Consider the following 27,364-nt stretch of genomic DNA (forward strand, 5'->3'; position numbering starts at 1 on the left):
GCCTAAAATTGCAAGGACTGAGATCTTTTTCCTCCAAGGGATTTTTCATTTCAGCTAAGCAGAATATGATGATTTTAAGGGAACTTTCTATAAAATACGAAAAATCGGAAAAATGTGTTTTCCAACCGGAAGATTTTAATTCACTGACTTCAGATGGTTTTCAGAGCAAATCGGAAGCATTAGCACCTATAATGACAGAAATTAAGTCGTCTGTAATACACCATACGGATTCACAGCTTTCCAAAACGAGTTTCTGAAGCAGCGCCGTACAATATTGTAAATTTTATAACGAAATTATCTCCCAACAAACAACCCATAAGCACCAGAACCTGAGAACTCAGGGTACTTAAGACCATTTTGTTAGAAGAATACATTTTAATTTATTAACCATAAGGGGCCGTTCAAGTATTACGTAAGCAATTTTTCAGCCATTCTTGAACCCCCCCCCCCCCCACCCGTCAGTAAAATTTCGTCATCAGCTCTGCCCCTCTGAATGCTAACGCATATTGGTGGGATCAGAGACGTACACGGGGGGGGGGGGGGTATTAGGGGGGGGGGCTCGTGGTCCCCCGCCCACGATCAAAAATTTATTTTTCAGTGCAAAAAAAATATATTTTTTAAATTTGAAGATAATACCTTTATGTCATAATCAATATCTGTTAATTTCAATGTTATTTGAATTCTACGAACCCAAAATTTATCTTTAATAAATTCATTGCGACCCACCCTCTAAGCCATATAATGATAAATCGCATAAAGGCCCTTGGCCGGAGGACCAAATATGGCCCTGGGGGTTATCTGATGCGGCCTGCCCTCCTCAAACCTACTTTGTAAAAATGAACTAAGCGGCACATTTTCACATCACTTAAATTACCCGGGACACAGTTCTAGAGAACACTTAAGCAATCCGTGACACATTTAGAGATCCCTTGAGTGACGTGTGACGAAGAGATCATCGTGTCCGAATTGATTTTTGCGGACCCTAACTATGCTGCCTACGGGGATCGGATCTGGGACCTCTTGATTACCACGCAAAGCTGTATTAAGAGTCCTGCATGAAGGGGATCACAATTCATTACTTCAACGCAACGCAGCTTTCTTCCTTGCGTGTGACCTTGAGTCTCTGTCGTATATACGGGACGCGGCAAATTTAGACATCTCTGATGTTATTTTTTGTGCCAGTGCCTCTGTACCCACCTGGCCAATGTTTAAGGCACTCAAAAGTGCTATGGCATAGCATTTATTAATCACTTTGCTAACGCCTATTGGCGATGTGACTATTTTGATTATCTCCAATTGCTATCTCAACAATATATGGCCTCGAAAAATTGATATTGGTGAAAAATTTGGCATACGGTCCGGTGTTTGGAATGCAATGTGTTCGTAGGCCTCTGAAGAGCTATATGTGTTTACAACTGACTGCAATTACTCCTGGATTAACAGTGTCATCTAGTGGTTAATTAAGAATTATCCTCATTTGTGTGTGTGATTACAACAATCATTTAAAATACATAGTAAGTATAAAAATGTTATTTTATTCATTTTTGATTGAAGTCTATATATACTAATACATTTCTATTAGTTTTTCAAAAAAGAAATATGTTTTATAATTTATTTATGAATTAAATGATTAGTTATGTATTAACGGTACCATATTTAATATGTTCAGGTGTGTGACTACTTCAAGCTTCGCACTATCGAAAATATGTAATATGTTCCCTAGTGCCAATTATGTCCTGTATTAATAGAAATTCCTGTATTTTTGTTCCGATTTTTTTATTAATTTGCAACTCCGTCCCCACCCCCCCCCCCCCGCGATGATCCGTCCTTCATCAATTTTAGCAGAAAAGAAAATTTGTGGTAAATTGAATTTTTTTTTCTCTACAATTAATGATATCTCATATCTAGGATGGCAATCTCCTCGATGCGGTATGTGAACCCAAGTCCGAGTATTGAATGTGTAATTTTGGATTTTTACGCTGATGGATATTGCTATCATCTCAATAAAAAATGAATAACTTTTAATTCTGAATGAAACTATCAAGTCTGCCTACGGACCACCTATACAATCTCCACGAACCAACTCTGGTCCGCGGATCATAGGTAAAGAAACGCTGCACTAGGGCATTGAATCGTCCACGTGTAAAAATAAGATGATATATTAATTATAGTCTGCCCCCCCCCCCCCCCCCCGGATTCCAATTTTTCCATTATTGGAAAAAAATTTTTGACAGCACTCAGCAATCGTCATTCTCGTGTTTTGTTTACAAAATTAGAGTTGTGCTTGTTTAGGATGGTTCATTCTTCTAAGTGCTACTGAAAATGCTTTGAAAAGACGAATAAAAGGGAAAACTTTTGACAAGAAAAATTGGATATATTGACGAAAACTATGCTTGGCGAAAGTAAGTCAATACCTGCCGTGGTCCGTCATTGCGGAATCAATGAATCTACGGTAAGATATATCAAGAAAAAGGAATCTGAAATTCGTTCAGCCGCGGCTGTAGCTGAGAGTGAATACACGCTATTCAAAGTTCTTTTGATACTAGACTGACCGAGGAGGCATTAATGCCGGTGACTGATTCTGAAACTGAAGCGGTACCAGATGAAGAAGATCAAGATAAAGAAGTAGAAGACAAGTTCACCACAAGTAACGTAGCGGAAGGGCTTCGCAAACTGCTCCCGAACTACCGGAAATGAACTATGTAAAAATGTCGAAATTGAAAAACATTGACGAAGAAAAGAAAGAAAAAAATTCCGTGAAACCTCTCTGACTGGGACACTGTAGCTGAAACAGAAGATCATGATGAATTCACGGAAACATCAGACAGCCAGATCGAGCAGAAGAAATAAATTCTGGGAGTCATCCGAAAGTAATAGTGATACCACAACAGATGACGAAGAGGCAGACCATGGTGAAATTTCTGCCGAAACAGTGACGAAATTGAACCTAAGAAACATTGAAACGGATATTTCAGATTCTACACCCAGTCTGCCAAGCCTCGCTCAGGTGAACACAGTATTTCGACAAGACCAATCAAAGACAGGGTGAAAAGAAGAGAAATCCAATCATGAGAGAAGCCAAAGGGAATGACAAAATCCTCAAAAAACATCAAAATTATCAAAATTTTGCTCGAAGTAATGAAAAGTGGAAAAATTTCGCAAACGAACTGAAAAAAGTCTGAGTAACCGTTAAGCTGCAAATACTTGAACTGACCCATATAAACTTTCTTAAAGTTACAGTGGAACATACCCAAAAAACACCAAGAACACTCAATGCTTTGCGTGTCTACGATTTTCACATGCTGCACAGAGTTTCGGGTTTAACTATCACTGTGTAAGATACATAGAACATCACCATTGAAATGCAGAAAGATAAAAGTTGTTGATGAAACTCAATGCGTGATCTGCTTAAAATATCATCTTGTGAACAACTATAAAGATTGTGCGGGAAAAGAAAGCAACGAAAAACATCAATGTGCCAAAAAATACGATCCAGAAGAAAATGGAAATAATTTTTCTCGATATTTTTAAATACAAGTCTAGCATTTCAAGGAGAAAACGTATATCCCAAAGTCCAACTCCCATACAGAAACCGACTCAAGTTCTCCCGCCACCTCTTGCCTTCGGGATTGCCAGCGAACAGAGGGAGGAATCTGAAGAATCGTCAAAAATAGAAAGTGAAGAACCTCTTCAACGTCAAAGGGCAATCGAGCTGCGAAGATCAAGAAATCGTCAAAGTCCAAGTAGTCACAGTCTACGACAAAATAGCTAAAAAAAACCGAAGATGACCGAGAAAATTTGTTTGTCCACAAAGTCAAGGTCCAACCAGGGAAATAATTCTTTCTACCCAATGTTATCCGATCAAATAAGTTTGAAGAGTAATTCAGGACGTGTGGGAGCTGTTAAGAACCACTTTTTTCCGATTTTCACTTTTAACTTATTCCTATAAAGGAAAAAAACTATCAATTGATACAAGAACCATACAGCTGCAAGCAATAGCTATAGATATATAATAAAGGAAAAAGAGCTGTATACTGGTGTTTCATACGGTACAAAAACCAGGCAAAAGGGTGGAAAGTAAAACCTGCACCCTTTGTTTCCTCTATCGTTCTGCGATAGAGGAAATTATTATTAATGTTTTACCCGAAATTGACAAGCTTTGAAAAACCTTAAATATTTGTTTTAAGTGGCCGTCCTAAAAAATTTACCAAACTGGAGCTTTCTGGTTCGTGCACCCACGTCACCAATTTTACTCCTCTCCAAACATTTAATGTAATTTAATCATCTAAAGAGAAGGTTAAATTTTTATATACGTAGAAAAAACCAGAGAAATAACTATTAAAAAGAAAAAAAAACCCCTAAAATTTTGAAAAAGTATTTTCACTCCTCAAATAAATCTCGAGGAGTAAGATTGAATTTTGTTGCGTATTGGGGCGAACATTGCTTCTCTCCACCGCCTTTGCGGAAATTCACCAGTACCGTGGAAGAATCCCGCAACATCATCGGTAAATTTTGTCGGGATGAACGAGTGAACGTGAACTCCACAAAAAGTGCTGTGAATACTTCATGACCAACGTCATGAATATTTACGAGCTATTTTTTAAGTCTCTAAAGTAATTTACATCGCTTAAGGTGATGAACTTTATGTCGTGCACAAGGATGAAACTTACTTTTTTGGAGCGAACTATAAGCTCAACTATACTATATTTTAGATCTCGACAGTCTCCAGGCATACACTTTATTTTTCTCATACACATTCAAACCATTTATAATACATGTACAAACTTGTTTTACATATTCACAGGCCACCCATAAAGGCAACCGTTAAGTCGTTACAAAGTCTCAAGGGTAGGAAACGACGAGCAGTATTTTAAATTTTCCTTTTTTGCCACTTTTTTCTATTATCGAGGGAGGGCAATAGATAACGAAAGTGAAGAACTAATTCTCTTGACAAAACTAATTGATGTCAGAATCTGATTTCATGTGGAACGAATATACTTTCCAAAACCAATTAATAGATTAAAATTCTCTAATATTAGTTCTGTTCGGATAGTCTTAACCATAAACATAGCCATTTCAAATTAATTAAATTCTTAAATTAATCTGCCCTATGGAAGTACAATGATGAAGAAGATAAGGGCTATAAGCTCGGTACTTCATTCAACGAATAGCGATAATGGTATTTGAAGTTTGCCCAAGAATCCACATCACATAGAACTTCAATGGAGTACCTAACCAATGTATTTTGCCACCAATGCATTAGTTTCCGGCATGGAGTTGTATTTATTGTATTTGTACTTTGATTGTCTCTTTCAGTGTTTATGAATTAACCAGATGTATTATCAGGTAAAAATATGCTGTTCACTAACTAATTAACACATAAATCATTTGGAAAAATAATGTCAAATCATGATCGAAAGAAAAAAAAATCATGCCAAAATTCATTTATTTGCTCGTCGATGTCCAAATTCAGTGCCGAAATAGAAAAAAAAGTGCCACAAAAATAGTGTGTTTCGTGCCACGAGAACCATTCATTATCCGTGCTTCGTGCCATATGAAAAGACACCAAACGAAAATAGAGATATAAAAAAAGTGCTCAAGAAGAATTGAGTGAACGGTGCCAAAGCGGTGCCAATTTTTTTTTTCGGAGAAGACAAAAAACGGAAAATAAGAAAGAGAATGGTATTCAAATCCAAAATAATGCAAAATTTAAAATTATTATTTTTATATATGCTTATAATTTCTTTTTCTATTGCTGTATTTCTTACCACATGAAGATGGGCTTTCCTTACGGGACTTATAGAAGAAGTTTACACAAGAGCTGTTCCTGCGAGAGCCTGCTCTTCGGAAAAATGCAATCAATTAGCAGCTAATTAATAAATCCGCTCATTTTAATATAGCACGCATATAACAAGAAAAACAAGAATTATCTATAGTATAGCGTTGAATACATCCATTAGTCTACTTCAATATGTTATTCTCATACATGCAAAATTTAATAATTATCTAAATAGTCGATTTCAAGCTTAATTTTTCTCAAGAAATAGAAATAGCTTGCGAAGCTGCGAATAGAGCTTTACTGACAAGTGTTGGAGAGCTATCTAGCGACTGGTAATGATGATATAGTATTTACTAGGTCTAACGCGCTGTTAACATATGACGACATTGGATATGAAAAAATATGTTATGTATTTTTGAATTTCAAAGTTTCGGAAAATATAATTTATAATATTTATAATTTTAATATCTTCCTAATAAATAAAATTCCTTTAATATAAATTAATATTTCTTTAATATAAATTTAATATTTATAAATTATAATTTATAAATGTTAAATAATTTGAATATTTCTATGTTTATATTTTTAAGGGGGTCGGAGCACGTAAATTTTCCAAAACAACAACATTTTTGATTTTTTCAATTTTCAAATACTGTGAAATTTTAAGCGTCTAACTACGTTCAACTTTCAGCTGTACCGTGTAAAAGAAATATTTTTTCAAATATTTTAATATAAACTGCTGGCAGTCATTATATATGTTAATGTTTTCCACTAAAATTCTCTTATCTAAAAACTAAGTATTTTGTTAGATAAGGAACATTTTTTCGAATACCATTCATTCCAATGTCTAGAAACTTTGTTTGTACCTGAACATTGACGTGTTACACACTTTAATATAGGTATTCTTTATTAAAGTTATTTAAAAAGAAATTCATGGCACAAAATATTATGGTTAAATTTTGGTGATTTTTCATAAACTTTCATGTCGTTGAAGTTAAAATTCGAGAAAAAAATCCAACAATTTAATCCTCATTACTTGTGTTAAAATATCCATAGTATTTGAGAGAAAATAAATCGAGTGCCTAAAGTGAACAGAAAGCTTTTAAATGTTCCTTAAAGGAAGGAGATTTCTCCCATAAGGAAGCCAAGATCGTGCACCAATCGCCGTAAAGTTCTTCTGCTACAGATACTGTTGTTTTATAATTTAATGTGACACAATTTCTACAGCGTGTAATTCGATTTCAAAGTTGTTATACGCAACGCGGTATTAAAACTTTGAAATCGAATTATACGCTGTAGAAATTGTTTTTAATGTATTAAAATCGTTGTTGTTATTCCCTTTGGTTCGTGTGAATTGTATTTACATGCCTCAACATTGCTTTAGTGGCTTATTTTAATTGCTCATATCTAATTGTCTAATAATATTGAAAAATATTTATTTTGAAATACATAGTTATTATGCACTTTTTTAAATGAAAAAAATATTAAAAAAATAGGCTCATATTTTAAAATACTACTCCATTATTGTAATAAAAGGTGTGCCTTTTATACTGAATTTTAAACATGTAGAAGTGGATTGTATTCTGGTGGGGAAGTTAGCATTGTTTAATTAGCTACAAAAATCTCAATGTTCTGACACTAAATTAGAAAGATCGTCATCGTCACTCTCCCCAACAAGATCTTGAAGATTTTTCGTTCACTGGAAAAATAATTATAGCGTTTGGGTTCGGTTGCACCTGTACACGGCCCTTTGAGCGCAAAGATTTAAGATATTTTTACCTTTACGTTTGAATTTTTTTCATAAATTAATCAGCACTTTACGAAGTCTTACACTGTATACAGGGTGTCCCGTAAGTGCTAATAAAGCCTATATCTCACAGTCGTCTTTCGTAGAGGTATAGTTTCAATTTAAGAAATGCTCAAAAGGAGTTTCAAAATTTCTTTGTACCAGTTTTGAGAGGGAAAATACAGTGTGTCACAAAACAAAGAAAAATCTAAATTTTTATTCGGTCCCTCCCCCGTCCTCAACTTCCAATAAGAAAGTTGTTGCCCTGTTTCTAATGAGGCCAACGAAAAAAATTTTAGTTTGTTAGTGAAATATTCACTGAGAGAGTCGAATTAAAAAATGAGAGAAAAGTTAGGAAACGAACAACATATAAATGAGGGAAAGGAACGTTGTCCGTTAGTTTTTGCTGTTCTTTCATAACTTTTCTCAGATTTTTGAATTCAAATATCTTAGCGAAAATTACACCTAGAAACATGAAATTTTCTTTGTTGGCCTCAGGAGATACAGGGTAACAACTTTATAATTAGAGGACAAAGACCGTATGAAAATGTATATTTTTCATTCCGTGCACACTGTATTCTCACTCTTTAAAAGAGGTGCAGTGCAATTTTTGAGCAAACTTTTAGCATTTTTTAAATTGAAACTATACCTATACGACAGACGGTTGATGAGGCCGCATTTGTATACTTCAGGACACCCTGTATAGAAGAACCTACAGTGAATAGTGATCTTTTTCCACGACCTTCAGAATCGATTTTGTATTGTCGCTTAATGACATGTAGTCAAAAACCGGAAAAGGGTTGGATTCTGGTCAGTTGTGTAAGTGTTGTCTTAAAACACGTTGAAATGTGGAGACAGAATATACACAGCCCTACTAGTGAAGACAACACGCTGTAAACTGTTCGGGTCTCGAAATTCAGATTTCTACTGCAACGGTGCTCAACCTTTAGGGGAGTGCGGGCCACTACATAGGTTTGAAAACGTGTCACGGGCCACGTAAGTAACCTGGAACAGCACCGCAGGTCACTTACGCATGGTCCCCTGCAAGGTAGAGGCTAACAGGGTTCCAACACGGGGGTCCGGGACGATTCTCGTATAATTTTTTTGTTTAGCTCCAAATGGTTTACATTTATGAACATGAATATCGCTATAGCAAAGTGTGAATTGCTCTTGTTTTGAACATGTTAACACGGAACCCATTAAGAAAGAGAGTTTTATTCGGGTGGGAAAAGAAAAGGCATATAGGAGTGTGAAATCTGGAATTACATTGCATTGCACCGGAACTACATCAAGCAGAGGAAACTATTTCATCCTCATTCATTTTATCGCAACATGAAAATAATCTTTCGTACGTATATTTGGTACGGGGTGTTACAAAAAGGATTGCCTAGCTTTGGCATAAACAGCATAACTTGGAAACAGTGACAGATATAAAGATGCAATAAGTGGTTTGTTCGATAGGCAGGTCTGGAATTTTAGGTACGCCGGTTTGCGAAATTAATTAAAATTTTAACTAACAGATGAAGCCACAGTCGTTTCTATTTCGGGATGGCAATTTTATGTCACTTGGTATTCCTTGCAGGGATAAAGCCGGGGGGGAGGTCCGTGACCTGCTTGTTGTTGTTTTGGGGCCATTAGAAAGTAATCGTTTACAACAGTGGTTCTCAAACTATAGGTCGCTAGCTCCTGGGGAGGCCGCTTAAAAGAGCTAGGAGAATCGCGAAAGGATTTCCAAAATTTAAACGTCTACAAAAAATTTACTTTATTCTTTCGCAATGTAAATAAATCTACGACAAAACCTAAACTCCACCTCACCTCAACTCTTAGCTTGAGCAGGCACTGATAGTTATAAAAATTGGCGGCAGATGGCAGCGCTACACATAACAAGCATTATACAAAAACAAACTTCATGTCAGGTTTACAACACGTACCCACATATTCGAACATGTACCTATTCGTTTGAAATTCCGCGGAGAAATGTGGACGAGGTGCATGTGTGGGTTTAGTAGTAGTAGTAGACAGCCCTGTAAAATTTTAATTAAAATTTTTGACGTATTCATGTAGATGCAGATTTTGATGGTAGGAAGTCCTGCAATCATTCAACTTTCATGGGTTGTCAAACACAATGTTGATGTATCCGCTGCGTAGGAAAGACACACAACAAGCACCGGCGCTGGCGGATCTCGATAAGAATGTCGATTTTTTTTTAAATCTTGGAAAATGCAAAGTTGATTGTATGCACTTATGAATAGCCTTCGTGCAGCAGCATCGATCGATTAAATTTTTACTGAAGTTTAAAAAATGGGAGGGGGGGGGGGGGTTGCGCTTCAAAAAGTTTTGGAACCACTGGTTTGAACGCTGTATCTCAAACGTTGTATCAGCTTGAACAGTTCGGGTATGAGACATGCATATCCATTACATCATTTCGAATCCATCACAATGTGATTAGTGAAGTACAATCTCAACCACTGTTTGAAGCAATGTTCTCTATTTTTTTTTTTTGCAGGTGCGGACCAGTGGAAATGGAGAAAATAGTTTGCGGACCGGCAGCAAAAGTACATAAAAAGAAGAAATAATTTTTAGGCGCGTGAAAATATGTTTTTCGGAGAAGTAATTTTTGAAGCCCAAAAAAATTTTCATAAATAGAAGGTATATTTTATGAATCGAGAAAAATTATTGAATATGAGAAAATTTCAGCCCGTCAGAAATGAAAAGGAGTAATAATTATGCGGACCAGGGGAAGAAAAACAAATAATTTGCGTGGACAGGGCCCGGATTAAGACTCGAGGTCTTTAAGCACTTAAGCAATTTTGGTCCTCCCTCCCCCAAAATTTTTATGCCATTAGCTACAGTTCAGCGATTTTTTATGTTTAAAGGCTAACAATTTTTACTTTCAGGCTTCCTTCACTTTCAGAGTTTTTATTTTTTCGGACTAGAATTGGCAATAACCGATATTGCCAATTCTCTCCAGGATGACGATACGAGCCGTATTTTCCATCTATTTATTCATTGAATCTATCAATTCGAAAACACACACACGCACGCACACAAGGAATGTTAAATGTAATTTTATATTCCACTGAATACGTATTTCTAAGCACACATCTCATTTTTTTGGAAGGTCCTCCCCCATTTCGCTGTTTCTACTTTTGCAAAGTCTTTGACAACATCTTCCAAACCAATGCTACGTAACATATCTGTTGCAATCTAGAACTGGTAGCATTTCTTTTGCTTCTACGATGGGTCCAACTACACAGATGATCCACTTACGATCCACATACCCGCAGATGTGCACGTTTTATGTTCATTTCCTTATTCTGTAGAATTTGGCTTACTCGGTGCCTTCTTGGGAAAGTGCCGCTTCGGATTACGTCTGGTTACAACTTTCAAGAGTAAGTATGCAAATTGGAAGGCAGGCATTTCTAGCTAGATGAGAACTCGGAAAAATTGTTTTGCCCGGGGGGCCATCAATGGCGTTCACAGGATCGACCTATCGAGGGGGCACAAGAAGTCTTTCCAGAAAAATTTTGAGTTACTAGACATCGATTTGGTAGCATATAAAAGTATTTTCTTTCGATATTTTAATTCCTTTTGCAAAAATATTTTTAATTTTTTAAAAAAGCCTCTGGAGCCTATACTGTTAAGAACGTCCTGGCCTTACTTCATGGAATTTTTACGACATCTCATTCCAAAAACTCAGAATTAATGTGAACTCTACTTTGCAATATTATTAGGTTCTCTAGATTTGAGATTTCAATATTGTTGCTGTGGAAATAGCATAAGCGTCTCATCTTGCGTCGAGAAATTTCAGGAGCGTGAGGGGGGGGGGGGGGCGATCTATCGCCGCAAGGAACTTAAGTGAACATAAAACGGCCATCCCAAAATAGAAATGACTGTGGCGCCATCCGTCAGTTAAAATTATAGTTAATTTCGCTAACTGTGGTGTACCTGAAATTCCAGTCCTGCTCATCAAAGTGCCATTCATCCCATCTGTCACTGTTTCCAAGTTACGCCATTTCAAAGTTAGGGAGCCCTTTATGAAACACCCCGTACCAGGTTATACGTACGGAAGATTATTTTCTTCATGCGATAAAATATGGGAAGCTGGTTATTCTCATAACTAGTTGTCCCTTTTCCATAGTTTTACCTGGGATATGTTTTTGGAGATTTCATTTTTAAATCCCATCTAGATTTCGTTCCAGAAAACTGAGATTGTTATTGTCTATTTGGACGCAGCTTTTAAAGAACGAAGACAAAAGCGATGTGATAAATATCAATATCATTTGACTCTAAACGATTCAGATATCATCAGAAATTTTTCTTATCTCATACACAAGTGTCAGTTATTATGAAGGTTTTTGAAAGACATGAATTGATATATTTTAATGTGCAACGATGTTTCTATTATAATTAATTGTTTTTCCACATATTTCTTTGGCTTTAATATATGTTTAAGTTGTAATGATATATATATATTAAATAAAAATTTAAACGTGCTAATGTTCGGTTTCTTTGAAAATGCCCGAATTCATGTGTCTAGTACATCGAATTACTCAAGAATCGACTGTTAAAAATAGAAACGCTGTTAAAATTGGTAGAGTAGTTTAATAATTGGTAAGAAACCGTGTATTGAATGAGTTTTGGTTTTCCTGACCTACAATCATCGCTATTTCATGATAGTTTCTTTTGAACCTACCAATGAAGTCGATGATAATGAATTCTAATGGCTTTTTGAATGTTTAGTTGAAAAAAAACCAATTTATTTTTATTTCCAAGTAAGTATGAAAGCTTAAGATACATATGTGAGTAAATTCCGTTTCGACAGTTTCATGAGCGTCATTAAAATCCCTGCACATTAATGCACTGATTTTTTTGTGTGTGTGTTTTGTTTTGAATGTATACACGTACACAGACACACACAGAGATGCGTATGCCAACCTGGAGAAGCGCTGTCGTAAGCAAGGAAGGCTGGAGACAAGGCCACGTACGGCGGGCAACTGTACTCTTTTTGGAGCATGCTGCACAACCCTCTCGGTGTCCTCGTGACGTCATCGCATTCCACAACGGATTCTAATTTCCGATCACATGCAAATACAATTTTCATAATTTCATCCAAACAAAAAAAGATTTAAAGGAAAGAAAAGAGCAGATAAAGTATAAAAGAAAGAGAGCAGAGATAAGAACAAAGTTTTCAAGTCACGAGAACATACACACACACACACATTTACATGACAGGGTTCACATACCACATGCGGCTTTATATTAAATACACACATACATACATTTATAATTGGTGGTAATTTCAATATCAATTGGGGTAAAGGATCACACAGACATTTTAAAGGAATACATTGAGCATGCAAATAACATTCCTATCCATAAAAATGCAGAAAATGTGGAAAATATATTTTCCATTATTATGCATTGAGAGAGAGAGTCTGCATTAGATGCATAGCTCCGACCTATAGAGGCCTCTGGAGAACGATGTAGTGATCGGGTTTCTCTGAAAATTGGGAAGCGGATCCCGCTTATAACGTTCCCTCTTAGAACGACGTCTCTCCCCCCTCCCCACTTTGTGCTGCTCATTTCCGTAAGAGATCTTACTTATAGTCATCGATATTTCCCATTTAAAACGCTTTCCTGTGCTTACAGCGTTTTTTCCACGACCGCGGTATTCAAATTCACAAGGGAACATATTCTTTAAAGAAACTGAATTTCGTATTTTCTTCATCGAAAATGATTTTTTTTTCAATCATATACGTATGCACATTGAAAAACAGAAATTTCAATCAATTCTACTTCAAATTTCAATCAACGGCTACTTCACCTCATATGCAGGTCGTCCCATTCCTCGGGAGAATATCTAACGAATCGGTATTGGTTACACGCAGGAACGTGTTTCATGTGGGTACAGGGTGGTCATAAAATAAATTTTCCGAAATATGACCCCCCCCCTAGTGGCCGCAAAAATTAACGAATGCAAATTATGTTCGAGGTATGTGCCTCAAAGTATGATCTCTAGCTCTCGAGATAACGGTCAAAGCAACAAAATTTCGAAAAATTCAAACAAAACACCCAGTTTAACGCATTGCAAAATGATCGGCTTAGTGAAAAACCATGAATGCGTGGCGTTAAGAACGGCACCTGTAGCACCATAAACGCCGCCCCTGGACGCAGGCAAAGAAAGAAGTTTAGTGCGCTAACCCCAAGGGCAATAACTAACCGGGGGGGGGGGGGAGGGTCAGGTGCGGTGGGGGAGGGATTTCCAACAGCATTAATCTGATCTGCATTGGCTGTTCCCACACGTTTGTTTGTCTGCATTCATAGGGGTTTTCACTGCGCCGATCACTTTGCAATGCATAACAGTTGGTACTGCTATTAGCATTTTTCGAAATATTTTTGCTGTGGCCGTAACCGTGGGAGCTAGGGTTTTGTTTTTCCTCCTCATTCTCGATCTCAAACTTGGAAAGAACTATATTTTCAGTTTCATTCACATTCGTCGATTTTCGCGTCTGATAGAGGCTTGGCAAAGCTATTTCATAACCAACCTATTATGCATGGCCTCAACGAATTTATGTTGTCAGAGTCATGATCGTTTCGTGCTATTCCGGTGCCGCCATCTGACTTCCCAACATTTTGATACCAAAATGGCAAATGCCCAAATTTCTCATGTTTTGCAAGGATGGTTTGAAGATCTGCTAGCTCTTTTCGGAGAAAGATGGCGCAGGAATGAAAGTCAGTCGTTTCGCGTTTTTAAAATTCAATAGAAGTCATGCGCTCAGTTGGCGAAGTGTTCACGGCTGCTACTACGGGAGGATTAAAAAATATAGTATGGCCGCCACCCTATATCTACAGAAAAGAACCAATCATGACCAGCCTCTGTTTATTTCGTGATAAAAGCCCATTCCGAATAGCTACATGCCATCTGACTATAGATGGGTTTGGTCTGATGCCGTCCACCGAATACAAAGTGCACCGAATCAGCGTGTAAGGATCAGATGACCGTCGGAAGATAATCGGTCGACTTGGCGGAGCATTGGCGCCACGAAAGGATGACCGTTAAGAGAGGCGGAGGATTTGGTGTGGAAGGAACTCCGGACATAGTGGGACAATCTGTTTGTGTGCTCTCACGTTTCCAAGATATTTGACGTCTCTTTTTATACAGGGTGATTCAGAAAAGATGGGAAAAACTTTAAGAGGTGATAGTACGCACCAATACAAACAATTGTCATCAAAGAATGCATGGTCTAACATGAAACGCAAACGCACTAGTGCGTTACGAAACGGCCGCTCCGCAAACGTTAAAACTGCATTCCTGTTGAAATTTATCGGGAGAGAAAGAACACCACATGCATGCAAATGTAATCTGGGGAAGAAGAAGAAAACCGTATGCACAGACATGCATTTCACATCCTATAAAATGTATGTCTGCTTTTTCAGTGGTGAGCCCTTATCCCGTAAGTTACAACTGTTAGAACGGCTGCACGCTGGAATAACTTCACAGGGCTTGTGTCCGCGCCTTTTATTCACTGTGACGCAGATTTGCATAGGGTTTCTTCCCCAGGCTACATTTGGATGCATGGTGTTCTTCTTTTTCTCCCGATAAATTTCAACAGGAATGCCGTTTGCGGAGCGGCCGTTTCGAAACACATTAGCGCGTTTGCATTTCATGTTAAATGCATTCTTGCATGACAATAATTGTTTGTATTGGTGTGTAGTTTCACCTCTTAGTCTTTCCTATCTTTTCTGAATCACCCTGTATATGTCTACACATGCATCTATCCAAGAGTGAAATATACATAGGTCAATCAACAGATGTATTGATGTGTTGTATGTGTTGATATTGAATCATTACTCAGCGCCATCTCTAGCCGCATGACGATGACAAAATTCATTTTTAGACTGCCCCTCAAACAACACATGAACTTGCCAAATTGCATGCTCAATGACTAAGTACTAATTGTAACGGATTTTGCTGAAAGTCTGACTAAGTTTATCAGGGAAATTTAGTTGCGTAAAGAAATTGGTTCTGAAATTAGTTTTGTATTTGATTCTGAAGTCATTTTTCTATTTGGTCTTAAAATGTTTCTAAATTTTTTTTTCTTTCATTAATCCTGGAATTATGTTTTTGACAATTATGAATTTTTTTCATGAATCCTCGAAATATTATGAATTTAATTATAATATTATGAATCCTCGACAATTATGAATTTTCATCAATTCTGAACTGCTCTTACTAATATTTTAAAATATTTATTTCTCTTTCAAATAATTATGAAATAATTTTTAATTAGAATTTTTTAATGAATTATAAAATTATTTCTCCAATCAACTGTGCATTTTTTTAAAATTAGCAATGAAATTATTTCTCTCATTAAGTGTAGTTTTGAATCTTTCATGAACTCTGTATTGTTTTTTCTATTAGCAATTTTCATCAAAATCATTTTGAAATCCTCTCTCTCTCTTACAATAAGTTTCAAATTATTTCTCTCGTTTGAGTAATTTTGTGAAATTATTTCTTTCCGTAATTACGTACACTCGTCCGGTCCGCGGGAAACGAAAAAAATAAAAGCTTTGCGGGCCAATGAATTAAAAACCCTTAGCATTTACCAAAGTTCCAAAAACAATCTTATCACTACAATGTTCTCTAGAGGCCTGAAAGTAGGTAAACTAATTTTTGTAACCACTCTGTATGCATATTAGTATTTTTATACGAAAAAAGATTTTAAGATCCGAATAGAAAGGAAGAGTAATACAAAAATATATTGATTATATCATTCAACATAACACACCATACGATTTTCATGAATTTCGTGTTGATTGTCTCCAATGGAATAAAAAAATTTATCGATAAAAGTTCTATTAAATTTGCTTGACTTTTTTTTTACTTGCCACTAAAGGCAAGTATATTTGTTGGAAATAGAGTTCACAGTAAAGTCGGGTTTTCCTAGGAGTAGAATTTCTGCGTCGTGTGCAGCGTGAAAATGCTGATTGGTTAAAAACCTGAAATTCGGGTTTTTTTTCTTATGACCAATCATCGTTTTCATGCTGCAAATATTGTAGAAACCTGCTCCTAGGGAAAACCCGGCTTTACGGCAATGAAGTCGAATGCACAGCAGAAGTGTTCCGCAGGTCGAAAACCGGTTTTGGGGCGTGGCTACACCTGCACCGTTCTAGCTACACAAACCGGAAATCTGCGAGTGTAACTTGAAAACGAGTTGACTAAGATAGTACAATAGATTCGTTGCTACCATCCTTGTTGAGAAGCATCTGGAATTTTTTCGCTCTCCTCAGGGAAAATGCTTCCATGACACGGAGCACTTCGCAATGCAGATGTTCTCCTCGGTATTTAATTTTAACTTTTAAGAAATTACAGTCGACGAGCTTCATGACTCTGGCTGTATGTTGCGGTAAATCGAGAGTCTATCCATCCTTAGATAAGACGCCCATAAATATTTTTTATGGGCATTGTATTATATTTTATGATGTTCATTATAGTCTTTAGTTTTATGATTGCATTTTCAATTGGGGGCTTGCTGTATTTTAGAAATATATGACATCCATGTTTGTTATGGGCATCTTTTTCTCAGTCACCTCGTTGGGCATTTTGCCTGTTGTGGCCTTGTATTTGTATTTGGTAGCATCCCCCTGCAATAAAGATATTATACACTGAAGCCACCTTCAAGGCATGCATTCTGTGGAAGAAAAGCGTACCCGGACGTTGGTGGTGTTGAAACGACGATTGTCTAATACAAAAGGCATTCTCACGAGCACCGCGATATTAAAGCCATGGTCACACTTGTGTCATGGCTGGCTCAGTCATTCGAAAGGTCTGTTGCCAATATTTGCGTTTCCCTGATATAAAGAAGAAGCAGCGACATAGGCTGGCTACATACTGGCACAGCTTGGGACAATGTTCTTCGGCGAATATTTGCCAAGAACAACAGAACCAGTTTTTCCAGAACACACTTGGTGTTGTGAATGTTGGCGTGCTTCTACTAATGTGTGGCCAGACGGATTGGAAGATCTTGAAGGAAGGCGACACCTTTGACTTGGGTTGGAAGCTGGAAGTTACTCGACCAAGTCAAATTGAATTTTTATGTATATATTTATATATAATATATTATATATTTTTAAATATGAATTTTTATGAACAGTGAAATAATTTTTTCCACAAATTCTAAAAAAAATATTACTTTTTAAATAATTTCAAAATTATTTCTCATCAAGTGAAATTATTTCTTATTAATTCTTAAATTATTTCTTATTAATTCTTAAATTATTTCTTATTAATTCTTAAATTATTTCTTATTAATTCTTAAATTATTTCTTATTAATTCTTAAATTATTTCTTATTAATTCTTAAATTATTTCTTATTAATTCTTAAATTATTTCTTATTAATTCTTAAATTATTTCTTATTAATTCTTAAATTATTTCTTATTAATTCTTAAATTATTTCTTATTAATTCTTAAATTATTTCTTATTAATTCTTAAATTATTTCTTATTAATTCTTAAATTATTTCTTATTAATTCTTAAATTATTTCTTATTAATTCTTAAATTATTTCTTATTAATTCTTAAATTATTTCTTAATTATTCTGAAATTACTTCTCATTAAATCTGAGATTATTTCTCTCATCTGTACGGAAAATTTTTAATGTGTAATTTTAAAATTACTTCTTTCCCTAATTTTCGAATGCATTTTTACAGTATTACTACAAATTCTGTGACTGCGCAAGCTTCTTCATCGGCGGACCACTGCAAGAAGCTTGGAGGGCTACGTGTGGCCCACGGGCCATGAGTTAAAGACTCCCTTCGTTCTATATTAGGATTACTCTTTATGATGCTTATACTGGTCACAGTCGGTGCTCGGGTCTTAAAAAAAATGTTAAGGCCTCTGTTATACCGAGACTAACATGAATATGTTATTGATGCGCTCATTCCTGTATCGATATAGCATGCAATAAAGACACAATTATGCCGCTGAACATGCGGGTCGATGCCATAGCACAAGTCTTAGTATGATTGCAGATTTTTACATGAAATGCTCATGAGTATGTACGCATACAACGCAACCACACAAACAAGTTCATGCAAGTAATTGATGCATGATACGGGCATCAATCAAGACAATAAACTGTTGGTAATTATTTCCCAAGAAAATGCATTGACTATACAGGGTGGTCATAAAATAACTTTGCCGATATACGAGCCTCTAGATGCCACAAAATTCAACTAATACTAATAATATTCGAAAGATAAAAAACAGAGAGATATAAATACGAGGTGAACAATAAAAATTTATACAATTCTCCCACGGTTACAATTAAAGCGACAAAATTTAGAAAAATTCAAATGGCAACACTTACTTTTGTGCATTGCAAAATCGGCGAAGTAAAAAACCATGAATGATGTTGAAACGGGTACCCGTGTCACCATAAACACCGGTGCAGGCTGCAAAGAAAGAAAATCCCACCGAGGGGTTGGTGATCTAACCGCTCGGTCGAGCATCTCTGTTAGAGCAGCAGGAAATCCTCATCGAGCGGTAAGCGCACCAACCAACCCCTTGGTGAGATTTTCTTTTTCTGTGTCCTGAATCGGCGTTTATGAAGATACAAATGCTGTTTCAACGCCATTTCATTCATGGTTTTTTTTAATCCTTTGATCACTTTGCAATGCATAAAAGTGAGTGTTATCATTAAACTTTTTCTCGAAAATTTGTTCAGCTAGGTTTGTGTTTGCCTTCTGATTCTGAAGCGCATACCCCTCAAAAGCCTATATCTCGAATTTCATTAGCATAAGTAGATTTTTGTGGCCGCTAGGGGCTCGTATATCGACAGTCATTTTACGAACACCCGGTATTAACCGAGCACATTAGTGGATAAACATGCAAAAAAAGAAGACGGATATAAAATTAGAGAATTAGTGTCAAAAATTCGAAATTTAGACTTAATTCAACTGCAAATCCAATTGAATCCTCAGTTGATTAAGCTCAAGTTAAAAATTCCACGTTATATACGGCAGAATTTAAAATTTTTGATAGTGTGTTATCTATGGTACGTATATCTGAAGAGTCACCAAGAATCGGAATTGACTCAATGGTTCCTAACAACATGTTATCTTTATGAGATTCATCTTCTAGACCAGACCAGACCTAAATTTTTACCCCCATGCCCAGCTCAAAAAGGCTGATTGCGGAATTACGGGCAGGCCTAGATAGGCCTACAAAGAAAAAATGAATAAAGACATTTCTAATACGTATACTCGATCGCATAATATTCATATCAATCGATAAAAAATAACTGATTATAATCGTTTTAAAAACACAATTAGGCTTAAAGTATTATTATTTTTTTGTAAATTACATTTTCTTTTTAATTCCAAAAAATTAAAATGTGGGAAATTAAAACAAAAAATTCAAGGAAAAATCGAAATAAAAATGCAATTTTTGAATAAATTCGTGAATTCGTACCGAATTATATTAAAACGAAAAAACAGATATCGGTAGAAAAATAATAATTGACGTAAAAAATGAAGATGCAAAACTAATATGCGAAAATTTAAAGCTTCAAGATTTAGAAAATAATTGCAAAAATTTAGTTAAAGAAAGACGTGGCTGAATCTTCTTATCTAGAATACATAATTAAAAAGACGCTGCAAAAGGTAATAATTAAAAAAATATAGTATTTTACGGATTAATGAATGTACGGCAATGAAAGAAACACACAAAAAGCTTGAAATAAAGTAAAATCGACAAATACAGTAAATAAATAAAATAATATAAATGAAAAAAATAAATAACTATAATTTTAAATATATACTTAAAAAAATATAATCAAAATTTTATATCAATTTGTTCAAAATAATTAATATATAATTTGTAGTGTGTGTGTTTTTCCATTTAGGAAATAGTGTTATTAAATTTTTTCTTTGATATTTCGTTATAATACTGGAAAAATTATAATTCCAATTTATAAAACAGTGTGTTTTCCATGTTCGATTCGGTGTTTTGTTCGGAAGCAGTAACGTGTTTTTTGACCCAAAAAAAGGGTCGAATGAATTTATATGATTTTGTACGCGAATGTATTTTCTAAGACATGGGGGGAAAACCGCCAGGAAAATTAATACCATGACATGATCCCGTCCGTCAAGGAACGAGAAAAAAACAAAATTCAATAGAAATTCTTTAAAAGTAAGTCTTCCAAGAATTTCGTCGCATAAAAATCCGTGTCCCGAATTCGCTGGGGCGAAATGATTTACTAGTTTTACACGCACAGTACTTATGCAAATTGCCCCCTCACGAGTATATAAATATACTACAATTTTTCTCCAATGAAAAGGAAGAAAAAGAAATGTGCAAAAAAAATCGCATTTTGAAGAGAAAAGAAATTTCTCGAAGGAGGAGGTAATCATGACACATACACGAGTCTTATCTCTCAAGGAATAAATATGCAAATAGCCAAGTCGAGCAATGAATACGCGATTCGTTCCCGAGAAGTGACCTCTACACAAAATTAAGCACACACACATGTAGGTGTATAGCGTGTAATGGTACTCAATTAACGTCATTCTTATTTTCAAATCAACTGATGTTAGCTGATGGAAACGAAGATGCCCGATAGTAAGGCTGGTCGTAGAAGAGGTTTGTTGCCACCCTCAATGCAGTCAAATAAGCGAAGAAAAACCAAGTTGATGCGATGCTTGTTGATTGCGATGAATGGCTATTTTGGGAGGATGACCTGGCGGATTGACTATCTGGTGAATATACCTGAGACAGGGAGCCCTTAGGGTCCGACGGACCCCGATTTCTTTTAAAATTAACTCGTCTTCTCGACCTACACCTATGAACTTATTATTTCAGTAGCCGATACGTGTCGTTTTGGTAATAAACTTGTTTCTTGAAAAGGAAAATGAATGGTTCTGTCAACCTAACGCACGTTTTTGCAAGATATTCAAATCGTGTCTTAAAAGAGTGACTCGGAAGCAATTACTGGACCGCATTGAGACCAAATGCGGCTGTGAAAGGCAATTATTTACGCTGCCGAAACACGATGTGCACGAAGAAATTCGAAAAGAAATGGCGAAATACGTGATAAAATATTCTCCGCTGACCATGTGATTGACTTGCTTTTTACAATGGGACACTTGTATGTAAGCGCGTCTTTGGTATTTAAAGCACGTGCTGCCGGGTTGAATCTATTACTTACAAATGGAAGCAGTTCGTCACAATTTCGAGCAATTACGAGCTGCAGCGAAGAAACCCTGCATTTTTGGCAAGCCAGGATCTTCACTAGGATTTATTTCAATTTATCTTATTCATGAGAGAAAACTTTTTGGCTGTTTTGAATCAAAGGGATCAGCAGGGTCATTGGCCTAAATTCACTTTGGGTGGGGAACCATTGATATTTGGAAATGGCTAAAAGTATAGGCTCTGATCCCCCCTCTCCCCTGGTAAAAGGGTCTGAAAATGGTGGTGAGTTTCTATGAATGCAGTTCTGAAGTTTTATTTTAATATGTATGTTTAATTTGAAGCAAATCCAAACCTAGAGATCTAACATGCGATGTAACTTATCAATGGCATTGGCAAAGGAAAAAAAACACGGTTATATAGTTTTAGCACGTCACTGACAATTGTATGACTAAATTGTTACCTTTCACAGATTCGTATATACTAAAAATCAACCAGAAAAATAAACATTCCCGTTTACCGTCCGAATTCCTCTTGGAGTTGTCGGAAACGTCCTTGCCGACGTTGTCGTCGTTGCCGGAATAGCATCCACCGGTGGTAGCGTTGCCGCCACCGCCGGATCCTTTGCTCCCCGTGAAATCTGTGGACGTGGTGGAATCGTACCGGCCTCTGGGAACCGGGGAATGGGTATGCGACGGCGTACACTGTTGCTGTTGCTTGTGCCGCCGGATTGTGGACAATCGGCTGACGAAGGAAGTGTTATGCTTGAATCTGTAATAGGAAGGAGAAAAGAAAAATAACAATATTGTGTGTGTATTCCTGCGGGACGTAGATGAAATAGGGGTCTCGTTTCAGTCTTGAAATCACTGTGTGGTCTTTATTGATTTCTTTAAGTGCAAGTGCAAGTGGAAACCCCGAATATCTCTTTATTATGCATGATAAAGTTGAAACTGTTCCCCTCCCATTTGCATGTTACATTATTCTGATTTCTATTAAAATATATTCATGCATGCCATAATGGTTATTCATCGTAAATGATTAGCGACGGCAAAAGCTCCAGAGACAGTTGAAAATGTCTCTCTTCACTGGGAAAAGTGAACGGACGGTGTTAACGGACCTAAAGGTGGATGACTTGTATGCACATAAGAATTTCTCAGATTTTCACGAAGCTACCTTGAATGAATGTCTAGCTTGCAATTGCTGAAATTACCTTTAGGGGGTACGTCGAAGCTATTATGAGATCACGATGTGGCATGACATTCACGTGGAGAAAGTTGGCATGGCTTTTGCCTGTTATTGCCTAGGATGGATTCTATCGACTCCATTGTATATACAGTCGAATCCCGTTATAACGACCTCCAAGAGACCAGAGAAATCACTTCGTTATAACGAAATTTCGTTATAATGGAATTCCAAGTTTTAGTATTGTTCCTATGTAAAATTATCTGGAGGATTGGAAAAGTGTTCGTTAAAACGAAATTTTCGCTATAACGGTATTCGTTAAAACTGGATTCGACTGTATTTACAAGAAAGGAGCCAGTGAAAAATTCTGGCCATTCATTTTGGCCCACCTAAGATCATTTTTAAGGGTCTTCATTCCAGATTAGAAAGCTATCAGTTCCCATGTTACTTCGAAGGCACAACTTCCAGCTTATGACTGATGAGTGGTCAGAGGACTCAACTAGTCCCCTTTATATTGTCGAGGAAGCAAACAGATCTTTTATGGGCAAGTTAATGACTCTCACATGCAAGAGAATGTATATTAAACATAAATTTCCCATGCAAATTAAACAAGTCAGAATAATTGCTAGATGACTTCGATTAGTTACTGACAATGAAAATAAAAGTATGCAAGTTTCCAGAATATTTTATAGTCTTCCTCGCAGCAAACACTTCGAACATACATACACATGATTAGTTTCGACATTAACAATAAACGACAAGAATCGATTCTAGACAAAGATCTCGTTTCTCTAAACGATCTTCAGTTGTATCGGTTTATGATCGGCACACAAGTAACAACGAACACATCTACTGTCTATCTAGCTCTACACAAATTCCGCGGCTGAGGATTTTCGTGCATACTTACAGACTGGAAGATCCTTGGGGAAGATCCAACCTATCTTTAAGTTTAATGCTCGTAAAGGATCCGGAATGAAAACTGGAAACGGATGGGAGAAGAGAAGGCAGGAGGAAGAAGAACGAGAAGTAGTAGTAGTAGTAGTAGTGCGAAGACAACGTCGTTAATGAGAGTGTGCGCAGGACATGAAAGTGCAAAGACACAAATAATAACAATAACAACGCTTATAAACACAATTCGGGACGAAAAATGCAGTAAAAAAAACAACACATAAACACACAATATACGGGGATCATTGTCTTGAAGTTTTTAGCAACACTCTATTAGATGGGGGCATAAAAGCTATTATTGTCATTTCGCATGCCAACAAGTTTGTGATAATAATAAAAAAATGTTTTTCCGAATTCCATAGTTAAGGGAATTCCATCTGCGAACAAAATGCATCTTACGGTGACCTATGATTTAGATCATAGTCTCCCAAACTTTTTGATCCATCGTCCCCTTCTTCAGAAATTTTTTCCTCGCATCGCCCCCAAACTCAAGTAAATCCATAGGAACCTATGTTCAATCAGTAGGTTCTATCACCCCCTTGGACCATTCCATCGCCCACCAGGGAGCGATATTGCCAACTTTGGGAAACACTGATTTAGATGTTATCGTTTCTTACTTAAGAAGATTGATGTGAGGTGTGAGAGATAGTAATCTGACCCATTTTCTGTGTGTTTTTATTTTTTATTTTTATTTCAGTTAGTATTTTACTGTAATAATTGCGGAATTAGTATTTGTTTGGGCACACGACATGGTTCACATATTGAGTCGTCATATTGAGCTGGAAGCGTCATTCGGAAAATCACGTTGTTGTCTTCTTTCGAGACATTTCTATTTCTTCTCGCGGATTCCATTGCTCTACATCTTTAGTTACTTAATCATGAAGCCTGAGAAAAAAATTCAGATTTAATGATAAATAATTTCAAATTTAATGATAAATAATTTCAAATTTAATGATAAATAATTTCAAATTTAATGATAAATAATTTCAAATTTAATGATAAATAATTTCAAATTTAATGATAAGTAATTTCAAATTTAATGAAAAATAATTTCAAATTTAATGATAAATAATTTCAGTGATTTTGAAATTATTTCTTCCACCAATTTTGTAATGCATATTAACCCAGTGTTCGCAAATGCACATCAAAATTCAATTTTACTCCTCCAAATTTCGTGGAGTACTGAAAATACTCCTACAAATCTTTGGTAAATTTTTTTAATAGAGTTATTTCTCTGTTTGCATTTTAAAAAAATCCTTTTTTTTTTTACAAAATTACTCGTTAAGATTTCGGAGAGAGCAGTGAAAGTACTTTTCGAGAGAAATTATTTTTTTTCAGTTAACACTGTGTAAGCATAATTAATCATTGGCGGACCACCGAAAAAATCTTCGAGGGGCCCCGCGTGAACTGATATGAAAGAATGAGAAATTACATTCACATATGCCAGGAGTGAATTACTTTTATAAAATTTACGGTTTGTAGTCCTTTTACTATTAAAATGAATTTGCTGCTAAAAACTTTGGATATGATTTCCGTATATATAAAGAAGAAGTAAAAAAAAAAAGAAGCAAAACAAAACAGTGAGAGAGAGCGGTACATGCAACAGTACAGTATGTACAGTATTACTTTGTACAGTCAAAGGACAGCATCTCGATTTTTTTTTCGGTTGGTGGTACAGAGTGTTTCAAAATTCACGCACGTCATAGTTTACGAATGTTTTTTTAAAATGAATATGAACTTTTCAACACAGCAAATAACCGATTAGACTTATGAATTGAAACATTACCTTTGATAAAAGTTTGAAACAACTGTGAATTTACTATGAATGTTGTAAACTTTGGCCTTTTCCCATAGACACATAGGCACATTTTTTTACTAGATTGCTCAAGAATTCACAAAGTCTGCGAGAATTAATGGGCGATATTGCATTAATGATGTTGGTCTTGAGTTCATCATTCATGCGTGGATTATTGCAGTATGCCCCATTTTCAAGACAGTCAGAAATTTTGGTATTATATACCAAAAGTAAATTGTGTTTAGTGCGCCTATATAACGATATATATATATACAGTGGGACCTATTTTTTTCCGATTCCACTGTTGATGCCAAGGTCTACACCAGAGGTCTTCAACCTTTTTCCAGTCGCGAGCACTGCCTGTACCCGTCATCAAAAAGAAGAGCACCCTTACGGCAAGTTTAACATACGAATGCATGAAATCGGGACGATTTCAATCCTTGAATGCAACTTTTACAAGGTTTCGAACGTTCATCAAGTGCTCGCGAGCAAGATAATCGGACACAAGCATCGAGCACTCTCGGTACTTCAGGGAGCACCGCGGTTCTCGCGAGCAAGCGGCTCAAGATGCCTGGTGTACACAGACATTATAACTCAATTCATGTCAAGAACGAACAGCGATGAATGATAACCCTGGTTTTCATCGAGATGTTTTCAGAAGTTTTCATGTTTTGACTGAATTTTTTGTTGATCGTGTGTCATTACGCGCGGACTTGCGCGCCTCTTTCACCGTACTTGCAATAACAGGACTTTTTTTCTTCTGGGCTATCTTAAAAATGTGTCAATCCACGCACGACTGATGCACCCAAGACCAAAATCATGTGTGTCCGTGAAAAAAAAAAGAAAAAAGCCAACGTTTCCCACACATTCATAGTAAATTCAAAATCGTTTTAAATTTTTATTTAAAGGTAATGTTTCAATTCCCAAGTCTGATCCGTTAAAAAGTTCGCATTCATTTAAACTAGGACGTACGCGAATTTTGAAACACTCTGCACAGAAAGAAGGTAAGCACCACAGGTACGGAAAGAAATAAAGCATTTTCATTACGTGGTGCGAGAGGAGCGTGTGAGGAGGCATGTGAACAGTAAAATAAAGTGAAGCGTGCTTTCGTGGGCTCATTTCTGATGTGCACAACACAACTTCACACTTCAGAAAAGTGAAAAACGGCTCTCCAGCATGAATTCGAATCTCATCTTACAAGGAAGGGGGTCCCAAAGTGACGTCTTCGAAAATTTTTTTTGAAAAATTACCACTGATTCTACTTACTTAAATATGTACGGAAAATCCCGCGGAATTATTAAGGGTCATTCAGAAATAAATTTGTAAATATTAATATTTTTTGAGTGCCAATAAAGGCCAACAATGAATTTAAATATCCCGCAAAAAACCCTAGAGTGACGTCATTCAAACAGCACAAGATCAAATACCTTCTGTAGAAGAAAGCTTCTCCGCTCGAAGCTTCGTCACTGAAGTCGTCCATTTCACCAGCAGCCATTGGATATAGCAGTCCGACGTATGCGAAATCTTTACCGTTTTTCTGCAGTACATGTATCCAATGACTGTAGGTGAAATGGGCGACTTCAGTGACGTCACAAGCTCCCCGTGGAGGCTTTTTGCTACAGAAGGTGTTGGTACAGTACGGGAAAAACAAGGAAAGGGGGAACTATATAGTGTGCAATAA

At 36.3% G+C, this 27,364-nt stretch overlaps 1 protein-coding gene across 3 annotated transcripts in view; it reads right to left on the reverse strand.

Annotated features, from left to right (window-relative positions):
- The window catches only part of KCNQ (KCNQ potassium channel), a 258,735-nt gene that overhangs the window by 26,518 nt on the left and 204,853 nt on the right, over positions 1 to 27,364 (reverse strand). For 2 of the 3 annotated variants that reach the window (XM_089235147.1, XM_089235150.1), the window contains exons 8-9: positions 23,848 to 23,919; positions 22,279 to 22,529 (exon numbers count right to left, since the gene is read on the reverse strand). In XM_089235147.1, the coding sequence (XP_089091273.1) occupies positions 22,279 to 22,529; positions 23,848 to 23,919 (323 nt within the window). The remainder of the gene's footprint in view (positions 1 to 22,278; positions 22,530 to 23,847; positions 23,920 to 27,364) is intronic. The other variant, XM_089235148.1, reaches the window with a different exon arrangement.

The sequence above is a fragment of the Pholcus phalangioides genome, unplaced genomic scaffold (assembly GCF_987345545.1).
Source record: "Pholcus phalangioides strain wild (caught in Gottingen) unplaced genomic scaffold, Ppha-v1.0 ptg000008l_1, whole genome shotgun sequence".
In the NCBI taxonomy this organism is placed as follows: domain Eukaryota; kingdom Metazoa; phylum Arthropoda; class Arachnida; order Araneae; family Pholcidae; genus Pholcus; species Pholcus phalangioides.